This window comes from Macaca nemestrina, chromosome 10, assembly GCF_043159975.1.
Source record: "Macaca nemestrina isolate mMacNem1 chromosome 10, mMacNem.hap1, whole genome shotgun sequence".
In the NCBI taxonomy this organism is placed as follows: Eukaryota; Metazoa; Chordata; class Mammalia; order Primates; family Cercopithecidae; genus Macaca; species Macaca nemestrina.
In genome coordinates, this window is record NC_092134.1 from 56,307,328 (window position 1) to 56,321,433 (window position 14,106).

A 14,106-nucleotide genomic window follows, 5' to 3' on the forward strand; every position below is an offset into this window, starting at 1 on the left:
TAACATATGAAAAAAAGCTCATCATTTCTGGTCATTAGAGAAATGCAAATCAAAACTACAGTGAGATACCATCTCATTCCAGTTAGAATGGCAATCATTAAAAAGTCAGGAAACAACAAATGCTGGAGAGGATATGGAGAAATAGGGAAACTTTTACACTGTTGGTGGGAGTGTAAATTAGTTCAACCATTGTGGAAGACAGTGTGGTGATTCATCAAGGATCTAGAACCAGAAATACCATTTGACCCAGCAATCCCATTACTGGGTATATACCCAAAGGATTATAAATCATTCTACTGTAAAGACACATGCACACCTTTGTTTATTGCAGCATTGTTTACAATAGCAAAGACTTGGAACCAATCCAAATGCCCATCAATAATAGAAAATGTGGCACATATACACCATGAAATACTATGGAGCCATAAAAAAGGATGAGTTCACGTACTTTGCCGGGAGATGGATGAAGCTGAAAACCATCATTCTCAGCAAACTAATACAGGAACAGAAAACCAAACACTGCATGTTCTCACTCATAAGTGGGAGTTGAACAATGAGAGCACATGGACACAGGGAGGGGAACATCACCCCCTGGGTCAGTCAGGGGTGGGAGGCAAGGGGAGGGGTAGCATTAGGAGAAATAGCTAATGTAGATGACGGGTTGATGGGTGCAGCAAACCACCAGGGCATGTGTATACCTATGTAACAAACTTGCATGTTCTGTACATGCATCCCAGAACTTAAGTATAATTTAAATATATACACATATACACGTATATAAATATATATGTATATATATACACACACATATAGAGAGAGAGAGAAAAAAATATAGCCCCAAATTCTTTGACACTTCTCCCATTGAGAGTGAGGTATATGTCTTCTCCCCTTGAATATGGGTGGATTTTTGACTGCTTCCTCCCAAAAACTGTAGTGGAATTGATGCTATCATTTCTCAGGCTACATCACAAAAGGTGATACTATTTCCACTTTGCTACATGGCATGTTCATTTTGGATCCCAGAAGCCACCCTGGAAGAAGTCCAACTATCTTGAGCTGCCATGCTGTAAGGAGGACCAGGCCATATGGAGAGGTCACATGTCGAAACTCTTCTTGATACTCCAGCCTAATTCTCAGCCAACATCAGTGTTAACTGAATCAGCGAGAGATTGACAGGTTATGTATGCATTCTGGGACTTAAAAACATCAATATAAAACATCAATATAAGTGTGTCGGAATAATGTCTCTGAATTTGTCCATCAAATATTTGTTTTCCAGTTTTCCTCCAAATCTAAGATAACTCCTATAATCAATGAAATTATAAGTGCCTGAAGTGATGTATCCAACTGAGTTTTTTTTTTTGTAACTTGAATAGCGGCTACATTTGTATCAAAATAGAAAAAGTACTTTTACTCTGAAAATGCTAGGAAAAGTTCTGCACCATTAAACTGTCTAACCTCAAAGAAACCATCACTAGTATTTTGAAATATCAGAGAAATGAATGGACTTTAATAATTTGAATGTTGGTCTAGAAGGCTGACTGGTGGGCTCCAAAAAGGTGTGTTCATGTCCTAATCCCCAGAACCCATGAAGGAACATGACTCTGGAAAGAGGATCTTCCCAGATGCAATTAAATTGAAGATCTCAAGATGAGATCATCCTGGACTATCCAGGTAGGACCTAATTTCAGTGACAGGTATCCTCATAGGAGACACATGGGAGAGACTTAACAGACAAAAGAGAAAGCAACGTAACTATGGAGGTAGAGATTGGAGTGAGGCTGCCACAAGTCAAGGATTGTTAACAGCCACCAGAAACAGGAAGAAGAAAAGGATAAGAGCCCCTGGAGTGTAGCCCTGGGAACACCTTAACTTTCCAGAAATGTGAGAGAATAAATCCCTGTCCTCATAAGCCAGTTGTGGTAATTTGTTACAACAGCATTAGAAAATGAATACCGTTGGGAAAAGTATTTCCTTATCTACTTCCTGTTTCCATATATGTGCAAAATTTAATAAGTTGCAATTTTTTATTCTTTAAACTTCTCATTAGGCTTCTACCTACAAAAGAGTTTTCAGTTCAAAATGTTATTCCTATAAAAATGTCAGATTTTTATTACTATTGTTTCTTTTGTTTAATGTTTTGTACACTTTTCTCTTTTCAGTGTATGACCTAGCAGTGATTTTTTTTTTTTTAAGGCTCTATTTACCAGCAATCTAGAGTACGAAGTGAAGGACGTGATTGAGCAGTCTGAATTCTGCTGAGAGTTCATTTAAAATATATGTATTTGAGGCCGTGCGCAGTGTCTCACACCTGTAATCCCAGCACTTTGGGAGGTGGAGGCAGGCGGATCACCTGAGGTCAGGAGTTCAAGACCAGCCTGGCCAACACAGTGGAACCCCGTCTCTACTGAAAATACAAAAAATAGCCGGGCGTGGTGGAGCACGGCTGTAATCCCAGCTACTCGGGAGGCTGAGACAGAGAATCGCTTGAACCCAGGAGGTGGAGGTTTCAGTGAGCCGAGATCTTGCCACTACACTCCAGCCTGGGTGACAGCACGAGACTCCATCTCCAAAAATAAAATAAAAATATTTGGAGGATAAGTGGTGAAGAGTGGAGCCTTGGTACAGAAAGGAAAATGATACCTTTGCTGTAAAGTATATGGGGTGTAGGGAAATGTCTGTACATTTAAGAATGTCTGATGCTTTAAGGCTGTCTCACATTTCAGTTGAGGGATATCCTACAAAATACTTGACCGATACAACTCAAAAATGTCCAGGTGTCAAAAATGAGGAAAGTATGAGAAACTGTCATAGCCAAAAGGAGCCTACAGAGACATGGGAACTAAAGGTAATGTGGTATCCTGAACAGAAAAAAAAAAAAAGGCATTAGGAAAAAATTAAGGAAATCTGAATAAAGTAATGACTTTAGCTCAGAAGAATCTACCAATATTAGTTCATTAATTTCAAAAAATATTCTATACTAACACAAAATGTTAATAGTGGGTGAGATTGGGTGCTGAATATACGGGTATTCTTGGTACTATCTCAATTTTTCTGTAAATTGAAAACTTCTAAACAATAAAGTCTATTTTGTAAAAAAAATCTATCACTACCAACATTCATATTTTAAACAAGAAACTGTAGGATGAAAGAAGTGAAACAGTTAATACAAATCAGTGGTGTTGAGGAAATTTTCTAGACTGTTGCCCAGAATGCTAGTCCCTATTGCAAAGAATTACTTTTTTACATAAAGCTTTTTCCCTCCTAATTATTTGCAATGTGCCGAAAAGGGAACACCAAAAAACATTTCCGGATTTGCCACACACACACACACACACACACAAACTTCTGGTTTGGCTTCCAGTCTAGTCTCCAGGGCTAACTGGCGTGCCATCTGCTCACAGCAGAGCGGTAACCATGGTTCATGTGTCACACCAGCGTGCGGTGTTAGGAAGTTTGCCCCGGCAAGTCTGGACAACTCCGCTTCCGCACAGGTTGCTGAGGGCGGGTGGGGATGGCGGCAGCAGCAGCATCCAGAGGGTGGAGATCGTTCTTCCAAACCCCATCTGCTTTCCTCTCCTCTGGCTGTGCCCGGGGTCCCCGGGCGCGGCAAGCCTTGGGGACGTGCGCGGGTCTTCTATACATAACAAAAGAGCCCTCCTCCTCCTCCTCTTCCTTCTCCCGCCGCCCCGCGCCGCCCCGCGCCGCCCCCACCTTGGCTTCCCGCGGCCGCCCGGGCCCGCGTCCCCAGCAGGAATTGGCTCCCAGGCCCGAGGTTTCCAGGTACCCGGAAGGGGGAGGGGGCCGAGGCGGCAACAATTGGGCGGGTGAGGGCAAAACGCGCGACTCGGAGCGCCAAGACTCCGAGGGGTGGTGAGCCCGAGCCGTGCTGCCACACGATTGGCCGGGGCCACCCCGCCGGCCGCCGCTGATTGGTGGATTCTCAAATTCGGTCTCAAGGCGCCAGAGGAGGTGTTTTAGCGGGGACTACGATCCAGGCTGGAGTCGCGCTCGGCGGGTCTGAGCGCTGGCGCTGTAGGGACGCCGCGGGGTCCCCGCCAGTCCAGGGCACTCGGCGCGGGGATCTGCGCACCTAGCTCTCCCTTCCCGATGCCGCCGCCCGGCTGCTGATCGCCGCACCACCTTCCCTCATCGGCTTGGGTCGGTGGAGGTCCCTGCAGAGGCAGGAAGCCTCCTTCGGAAAGCAGGGGTAAGCGGTAAGCGTGTGGCCCCAGCGCTGGTGGGGAGGCGGGAATTGGGATACGGGGACCCCTCCCGCCCCGGCTGCCAACCTGCCACCCCTTACGTCCCCCGGCTGGCGAGGGCTCGAGATGTTTCTGCCGGGGGACCCGGTGCGCAGAGGGTGTGCCGGGTGCAGCTCTCCCTCCAGCCCGGCAGTAGAGGGAATTTGCCCTTCCCCACAACTTGGGGCTTTCATTGGAGGAGTTTATTTGGGGGATCTGCTCAGAGGCCTGGGAAGGGGCTACGCTCAGCGCTGAGTGGGTTTGGTCTGGCGATCGGGTTTCCTTCCCCCTGATTCAAAACCCCTCAAAGCCGAATTCCTCTCAGTTCTTTGCGCCAAAATTAACTGACCTGGGAGACCCTGTACTTTCTGACAGATTTGCCCAACACCCTTCCGACTTGGTAACTTTATTTTGCCGTCTAGCTTTTCATAAAGAAGTACTGTTTTTGTAGATTTTTTTTCTTCCCAGATTTTCAGTATTACTAAGCACACTTTAGGTGTTTGAGTTTGTTCGTGTGTTTTAGAAAGTTAAGGGTGGCTACAACTCCTGGAAATGCCCAGGATGTGCTTAGGCAAGGGGGAGTTTCATACTGACAAACAAGTAACACATATGTAGATATTTTTGTTTGAGGAAAAGGTACCTAATTGCAAAATCATTTTCTAGTGTAATTGTGCATTACAGATGGAGGTAAATTGTTTAACACTAAAAGACCTGATCAGCCCCAGGCAGCCCAGACTGGATTTTGCAATTGAAGATGGGGAAAATGCACAAAAGGTGAGCTAACATAAACACCTTAGTTTCTAACATATTAAGGATGGTGATGTTGAATTCAATTAAGTGTTCCAACATGCCATTTGTATTTGTATTTAAGCATAGTAAGTAATATTGATAAACATTATAGAAACATTCTTTTTTAAAAAATAGAGCGATCCAAACCATTATTGTTGCAATTCTACTCTCAGATATAGTGGGAAAAATAGGTGAGGTTACATGTAATGTTGTAACCAATTTATATCCGTCAAAAATATGCTGGCTACAGCAATCAAAGTTTATAATATAGTTGTCAAGGGTGGTGTGGCTAATGCTCTGTAGGAATGCTAAGCCTCCGTTCCCAGGAAAATAGACCTTTGTAGGCATAAATGCTGGATTATTAAAGTGCTGTGAAATGTCTTCATACCGATGAACTAGCTCCCAGAGACTGTTCCATTCACCCAAGAGTAGACCAGTGCCTCCCATATAGGGAGATAAAGTGGCTGAACTCATCAGTATATTCTGAATGTTTTACCATACTATTGCTAGTTTTGCACTGAGCCATTCCCTCACATTTTGCACTCCTTGTGATTTGTAAGACCAAGGTGTTGTTTTCAAGAAACATTACAAAGAAACTGGCCATAACAATGTCTCAACTATCTGAGCACTTTTCGGCAGAGGCAAATAGAAATAACAAAACAAGTTTTAGAAACTTTGAATATAAATCTGTGAGTAGCAACTTGGGCATTGAACTTCTCTGAGCTCCTGGTCTTATTTTTAGGCTTAGCATCAACAGTGAAACTCCTTGGTTGCAAAGCAACCCATGCTCATATGAGCCTTTAAAGAATACTTGATAATTGTTAATTTAGGATAGATGCGAAATTGTATGCTCCCCCATGTAGGGATTTTTTTGTCCAGCATTTTGATTTATTTTTATTAGGTAAAGAAATACAGTAGTCCCCCTTATCCACAGGGAATGTGTTCCAAGACCTGCGGTGAGTACCTGAAACTGTGGATAATAGTGAACCGGATTGCCATTAGTTGGAACACATTTCTGCTTATTCTGTTTATGTTTTCCACCCCCAAATTTAGTGCCTTTTCCATCTTAACTAAGCACTTATGTACCATGGCTATAACTTTTGCAGTTTGGGGTATGACAGCAAAACTAGCATGAATTTCTTTTTCATTCTTTACAAGTTCACAGATAGGAAATTCTTACAGTAGATCTTAGCAACCTCGGTGTACGATTTTTTTCTTTCCTTAAGTCAAGAACGTTCACCTTTTCACTTAAAAGAAGCACTTTATCGCTTCCCTTTGGCATATCCAAATGGCCAGCATCACTACTCTTGTGCTTTGGAGCCATTATGAAGTCAAATAAGAGTTACTCGAACATGAGCACTGCAATACCATGACGGCCAGCCTGATAACACAGTGGCTGCTAAGTGACTAATGAACGAGCAGGTAGTGTCTACAGTGCAAATACGGTGGACAAAGGGGTGAGTCACATCCCAAGCAGGATGGAGCAGGATGACGTGAGAGTTCATTACACAGAACTGCACACAGTCTAAAACTCATGAATTGTTTATTTCTGGAATTTTCCATGTGATATTTTTGGACCACAGTTGGCCACTGGAAGTGAAATCACAGATAAAGTGAAGATTATTTAAAGTGGCTTTTTTTTTTTTTTTTTAAATTATCTAAGTCATGAGGGTAGAAATGCCCAGACTTAAAGTGTATATTCAGAGTTTTGACTTTGAGAGTTTTAGAGCAAAACTTTGTGTTCCTTTCCAATTTGGATGGTTCAGCCTTGAAAAAATATATATCTGTACATTTATATAAAGTCTAAGTTAGTGCTTTGCTTCTCTTCCTCTGGGTCAATGACTTATCAAGTACCTTCAACAGGGACCCTTCTCCTCTAGCATCAGAAAGTGCTACTGTGTCCAGTTGAACTTTCACATTCTAATGTGTGTGGGAAAAAAAACTCAAGTGACTTAAAGAGATTGGGAAAGCAGTGAAAATGTTTGAAATAACATTTATAAGCAGGGATTATGTCACCTCAAATAGAAGGCAAGAGATGAGAACAGTGTGCTTTCATAGAGTTACTAGGAGGGGCTTCTGTCTCTCGTTTTCATGCTGCTATGAAGTAAAGGAAGGATGCTTTCTAGGGATAATGAAAACATGGGGTTTAAGAGCCAAGGGGTCCTGGGTTTGATTTCCTGCTTTGCCATTTGTTAGCTATGTGACCTAAAACAAATATACTTACAAGGTCTTTCAACAAATATTTTTGTTCCAGATGCTGGGGATATGGTGATTTAATGAGTTTCCTAATCTCCCTAAGTCCATTTTTTTCTTCCATGAATTGGAATTAATATATAATACTCCCCACATTGAGTTTTTGTAAAGCACCCATAGGCACATAGCCTTCACACTGTTTGGAATTAGACTGATAGCCTAAAGATGAGCATGATGTCCACCCTGCCCTCAGTTACCAGGGAGACTTTCAGGGGCCCAAATGTAAAACTATACTGTGATTTGGTAAGTGCTATACTAGGAGTAGGAACAAATTACCTGGGCAGAAAGAAGAGGAGGAAATAAATTCATGGGAAGTTCAGAGAGAGTTAAAAAGCTTCACAGAGGAAGGGACATTTGGGCTAAGCATTAGTGGATGAGGAAGCTCAACCTCCAAGAAAGCAAGAGTGAACGAGATGGACATTTTAGGCAGAAGAAACAGCATGAGGTATGAGCATTCAAAAACTGTTCAAGAAATCAAGAGTGACTGGAAGCTAGTGGTGCTGAGTTGTTCCTTCTTGGAATCTCTCTGGGGAATACCTGGAGTGGTGTCTTGCTGGATCAGCAGTCATTTAGAGGATTTCTTTCTTGGCCATTTGCCCTTTGGTCAGGGTCTGTAAGTACTGTATTATGCATGCACCTTCTTAGTAGTCATGGAGAAACTTTTCTTTAAAACATAAAGGAGTTTCCGGCTTCATTATCCAAAGTTACTATGCCTCTTACCTGTTTACAATGCACCTGAGACAACAAAAGTAGAAAACAGGTAGTCTGGGGCAAAGAGGCTAGGAGAGCTTTGTGAAGGAGCTAGCACTTGAGCTGTGGCTGGAAGGAAGGAATACTGAGTCTCAGGCAAGTAGAAAGGAGGGGAGCTAGTGAAGAAGTGGAAATGAGCATGGCATATTTGGGGACAATGCCCAAACTTAATGGACATGGGTGTTCTTTGAAGGTCATTCATCTCTTTTGGGAGCGGGTGAGAAGGAAAGTGAGTTCGGTTTAGAATATGTTTGTAGCTGTGTGATTTATAGGTAAATAAATATGTGCAGAAAGCAGCAGGTAGCCTGATTTTGGAATTCAGGAAAGGTCATCATCAAGTCCGAACAGGAATTGTCAGCATACAGGCTGATTTTAAAGCTCTATACATGGGAGTGGCAAATAGTGAGAGAGCAGCAAAGGGTTGTGTGTGGACTCTTGCGGTTTGGTTTGTAAGAGTGAAAATAGAAGGAGGCTGAGAAGGCACAGCCAGAAGTATGAGAAGAACCAGGAGAGAAAGAAACAGTGGAATCTCATAAGTTAAGGGCTGAGAGTTCTATAGAGCAAAGAATAGTCAACAGTCTTAACTGCTGCAGTGAGGTCAAGTAAGATATTTTGCCATTGACTTGATCTGGCAAGTGAGAGGTGACCTAAGTAAGACCAGTGGATCAGAACAGACTGGTAGTTTGAGGAACCCCTAGGAGGTAGGCAGAGAAAACCCTCAGTGGGGATTGCTTCTAGAAAGTGTGCTCTGGAAAGAAGGAGAGTTGTTGGACCATAGCTAGAAGGAGACACTTTCTAACATGTAGTCGTTGCAATGAGACTTAAATAGTAGACAGAATTTCAACAGGCAAAGCCAGTGGCATTAAAGAGGAAGTGGTGGTGTGAGTACCAGCTTTGCTGTGATAAAGTGCAGGGCAGGTCTGAGTAGCAAGGGGACTGTTTGGGCAGACTGTGGGATGTGCATGAGAGGGAACTGAAAAAGAGGTTGGCTAAATATGGCCCAGAGCTAATATATACACTTGACTGTGTATATTGTTTGAGATAACATGATCAAAGCCGTATCGGACACAGGAGCAGGACTAGAACCAAGACAACGAAGACCTTTCTGTGGCAGCACAAACCAGTTTACCTATAGTCAGTGTGCTGGTGTTATTAGTAATAATAATGAACATTTGTATAGCACTTCACAGATGACAGAGTGCTTTGACCTTCTGAGCTCATCATCACAGCAACTCTATGGTAGGTAAGCCAAGGTGTATTACCTCTATTTATATAGAGAACTAGAGGGCCATTTGACAGGATACATTTCTCCAGACACTCTAATGGAGGGAGTGATTTCCAGGCTGTTGCAGGTTAGATTTCCTGAAGCAGATCTTACCCAGAGGTTAAGTGTGCAGGAGGTTTATTAGGAAGTACTCTTGGGATCAATGCTTATGGAAGGGACAGGAAGGCATGGAATTGGACAGAAGGATAAGTGGAGCTGCAATACTGTCACAGTGGAAGTTACCCTCTGGGGAGTTCCAGGGCAGCCATCAGAGGAGTCCAGAATTGGGGCAAGGAGGCCTGGCTTTTTTTTTTTTTTTTTTTTTTGAGACGGAGTCTCGCTCTGTCGCCCAGGCTGGAGTGCAATGGCATGACCTTGGCTCACTGCAAGCTCCGCCTCCCGGGTTCACGCCATTCTCCTGCCTCAGCCTCCAGAGTAGATGGGACTACAGGTGCCTGCCACCATGCCCGGCTAATTTTTGTTTTTGTATTTTTAGTAGAGACGGAGTTTCACCATGTTAGCCAGGATGGTCTCCATCTCCTGACCTCGTGATCCGCCCACCTTGGCCTCCCAGAGGCCTGGCTTTTATATGTCTGTGCTACTTCTGCCAGCCAGTGAGTACAGGAGAGGCTTCCCAGGAAGTGGTGTGACCTTGGACGAGTCAGCCGTCTTCAGCCAAAGCCTTCCGGTTATGGGATGACTGTTGGCATTACTTCCAGCAGCTGGGGAATGAGTCATGTCTGAAGTGATAGGGTACATCCCAGCATCCACTCCACAGCGAGGCAGCCTTGCTAGAAAACCTTGGAGATAGACACTTTCATCTAAATTCCTCATTTTATACATACGGAAACCTGGGCCCAGAAAGAATAAACAGTTGTCCAGGATCAAAAAGATACAAACAGCTGGGACACAAATCAGGTTTCCATTGCAGTGCCCTTTCCACAGCCGTATGTGCTGTCAGCATAGCAGGACAGATAGATGGAGCAAGGTGTGACTAGATTGCAATTGACTTTCTGTCCACCTGAGACCCTAGAATACAATTGGCTTAGCATTGTTTTCTCTTGATGTAGAGGTGTAATACAATCATAACCTACCACATGACCTAACTCCCATCCTACTTTAAGTATTCGGTAAACTACAGTGAAAATATATCAAAGTGTATGAAGAAATAATCCATTCTCAATTGCTCCCTTGCTAGGGAAAAACTAACTCTGTTGGAAGCAGTGGAGAAGGCGTGTAAATCTCTGTCCACCCAGCATGCCTGGACCACACCCTCCACCATGAGGATAGCTTTTGGAATAACTCATCAAAGCACAGTGTTCTTTGAGTACCTGCAGTGGGCAAGGCATTGTGCCAAAAATTGTGACTAACAGGACGTGTAGAACTTGCTTCCTGACCTTCTCAAGAGCACAGTCTTGTTATTGAGACAAGACACACATCCAGGAAGTTAAATAGCAATATGATGTGCTGTAGTATATTTAGCTCAAAATGCGAGTGAATGGTAATAAAGAATAGGAAAGAGGGAAAAGATAATAGCTAAGTTTTATTGAGCGCTCCCTATATTCCAGGAACTAATCTCATAACCCTTGAGATTGGTATTTTTATGAACTTCATTTTCAGTTGAGAGAAATAAAGTATAGTGAGGTACAGGAACTTGCCACACTCACCCCTGCTGATATGTAAGCAGGGGCAGGTTAGCTGGATCTACATCCTGCGCATATAACTATTTCCCCATGCTGCCTCTCCCTAGGTGCTAGTGGGGATCAGTGGCTTGCTGGCTACCTTTGGTTGGAGCTGAGAAAAAGATAACTTCCTCCCGGTCTGTACCCAGGACACAAGCTCATTTTTAGATGCAGAATTTCAGAAAGTTCTGCCTTCAGCTATTTCTTGCATACCAATGATTTTACACTGAATGAGGTCATAGGTGACCTCAGGCAAGTTATTTGACTTCTCTGTGCCTCAGTTTCTTCATCTATACAATGGAAAAATATAGTGCCTATGTCACAGGATTGGATGAGGAGTCAATACATGCAAAATACATGAAACAGGGTGTGGCACATAGTAAACAGTAATTTCCCTTGAGAGTTCACCTGTAGAAGCCTTTATCAGAATAGCACGCTAACAGGGACTTGTTAAAAGAGGTGGGTAGATGCAGCACTCTGGGCCGGGTACTTACTGTAGTATGAGAAATCGCCACTTCCACTGACTCCTCTCCTTCTGCTTACACTAGCACCGAATGTTGCCATGGCTAGCTTGCAGCTTCTGCTGATCCAAGGAGCAAGAGTTGCCTTGCCTACACAAACTCCAGTTTCTCCCAATATTTTACCTCTTCACACATTGCTCATTTATAGGAACACACTATTGTAAACCCCTGCTCAACCAAAACACAACCATTCAGTAGCTATATAGAGTGTACAGGGACAGAGTGACAGATAATTCATCTCCCTTTGTAATTATGTAAGACACTGTTGACTGCAAGGGAATACTACAGAAAGCAGTATCTTTCTGTTTTTGAATATTGAATTACCAAATTCTCATATTGAATTTTTGAAACTTTTTTAGGGGAAAGATACATTTTAATTACTTGGTAGTTCCAAAGGTGGATTCTATATACTTCGTCTTTTTTTACAATGGGCCCATTGTTAATCTTTTCTTAGAATTATTTAAGACATTCTACCTCAAAGTGTGGTCTGGAGGCAGATGCTATTCCACAAACTATCACCAGGGTGCAAAAAAGAATGAAACTTGGGAGTTAAGCACTTAAAAACCTCAGTAGTCTAGGTGTGGTGGCTCATGCCTGTAATCCTAACACTTTGAGAGGCCAAGATGGGACGATTAGTTGAAGCCAGGAGTTTGAGATGAGCCTTGGTAACACAGTGAGACCCCAATCTCTACAAAAAATTTTAAAGGGCCAGGTATGGTGTCTCATGCCTGTAATTCTAGCACTTTGGGAGGCGGAGGCAGGAGAATCACTTGAAGCCAGAAGTTCAAGACCAGCCTGGGCAAAATGGCGAGACCCCGTCTCCACACAAAATTTTAAAAATTAGCTGGGTGCAGTGGTGTGCACTGGAAATGGTGTGCACACCACTGTACTATGCACACCACTGGAAATCCCAACACTTTGGGAGGCTGAGGTGGGAAGATCACTTGAGCCCAGGAGTTTGAGGCTGCAGTGAGCTGTGATCATGCCACTGCACTCCAGCCTGGGTGATAGAGCGAGACCCTATCTCCAAAAAATAAAATAAAGTATTGGGTGTAGTGGTGCATGTCTGTTGTCTGTGGTCCCAGCTACTCGGAAGGCTAAGGCAAGAGGATCGCACATGCCCAGGAGTTTGAGGCTATAGTGAATCACGATCACACCACTGTACTCAGGCTGGGCAACAGAGTGAGACCCTATCTTTAAAAAAAAAAAAAAGGAAGAAAAATAAACCTCAGTAGCAATTCAGTATTGCCACCATATCCGAGCTTATGATTAGTGGTCTCTTGTTGAAGAAGCTATGGGTCAGTTTGAGTGACAAACTCAAATGGCAAATCCCATCTGGTGGGAGTTGTGTTGCATATTAGTCCTATGAAGTAAGGTCACATATCAGTTAGCAGGAGTTTGGAAATCTAAAAAAACGAGTCCTTTACCATGGGTAGTTTGAGATGCACTGCAGTAGGAGAATGACATTAGAGAGCTCTCTAGGTTGACTTAAAATGTGGGATTTTGTTGGATGCTCTTCCATTAACTGGTCCTGCTACTAAGTGCTTGTATTAGCACTGGTGCACATTGAACTACAAAAGCATTGTTGCTCTTCACTAGTCAATGCAAACTTGTAAGTAGTGTTTGAAAAAAGATGACACTTAGAAACAATATGGACTCAACCGGCATTCGCCCTCATAGTTCTCATCTGTTACAAACATGCAACAGTAACAGATACGTTGTGATTTCTCTTACAGAGATACCATGAAAGATAGCTGTAAAAGGAGTAGCAGATTATAATCTACTTCTCACTGCAGCCACTCTTCGATTCCCATGATGCCTTCTACTTTTTGTTAGTCCTATCCTAATACTTTTCAGCCCTAAACATACGGTCCTATTTGTATTTTCAAGTCTTAGTGAATGGTGGGAACAAAGTGTACTCTTAGCTGATACCTGCCCTTTCTCATTCTTGCTAAAAGTCTTTTTTTTAAAATAGGAAAATATATTTGTTGATCGCTCAAGGATGGCCCCGAAGACTCCAATAAAAAATGAACCAATTGATTTATCAAAGCAAAAAAAGTTTACTCCAGAAAGAAATCCCATTACTCCAGTGAAGCTTGTTGACAGACAGCAAGTGGAACCATGGACACCCACAGCTAACCTGAAGATGCTCATTAGTGCTGCCAGCCCAGATATAAGGGACCGGGAGAAGAAAAAGGGACTATTCCGACCCATTGAAAACAAGGACGATGCATTTACAGATTCTCTACAGGTAAACAGACTGTGCTTCTCAGGAATTTTATAGAACTTAAACAATTTTACTTGATTATTAAAAAGTCATAGAACTCTCAACTTTTCAGCTCCTATTAAGCCAAAAGCAGTGGCAAACTGAATATCTTTTGATTTATAGCAGAATTCTCATTCTATCTTATTTTTCATAATGAATGCTTTCTTTTCTGTATGATCGTCCCTGGACGAGGGCTCATTTTAAAATGATAAATGATATTTAATCATTTTTATTTAATGAAGGAATTTAGATTATTTAAATGCTACTGTGAATTTTAATTTTGCCCAGATTTTAGGGATAATATTAATGTAAATAGTTTTTATTTAGGAAATTCCAT

General features: G+C 42.7%; 1 protein-coding gene and 1 long non-coding RNA gene across 6 annotated transcripts in view; one reads left to right on the forward strand and one right to left on the reverse strand.

Annotated features, from left to right (window-relative positions):
- The window catches only part of LOC105473321 (uncharacterized), a 154,147-nt gene that overhangs the window by 93,149 nt on the left and 46,892 nt on the right, over positions 1-14,106 (reverse strand). The window lies entirely within an intron of this gene.
- Positions 3,985-14,106, forward strand: part of LOC105473320 (E2F transcription factor 7) — a 42,748-nt gene continuing 32,626 nt past the window's right edge. Inside the window, exons 1-3 of one of the 5 annotated variants that reach the window (XM_011727076.3) lie at positions 3,985-4,210; positions 4,926-5,018; positions 13,479-13,754. In XM_011727076.3, coding sequence (XP_011725378.2) covers positions 4,926-5,018; positions 13,479-13,754 — 369 coding nt within the window. In that variant the 5' untranslated portion in view covers positions 3,985-4,210. Of the gene's footprint in view, positions 4,218-4,925; positions 5,019-13,478; positions 13,755-14,106 lie in introns of all 5 variants that reach the window. The other 4 variants (XM_071071396.1, XM_071071395.1, XM_011727077.3 and 1 more) reach the window with 4 other exon arrangements.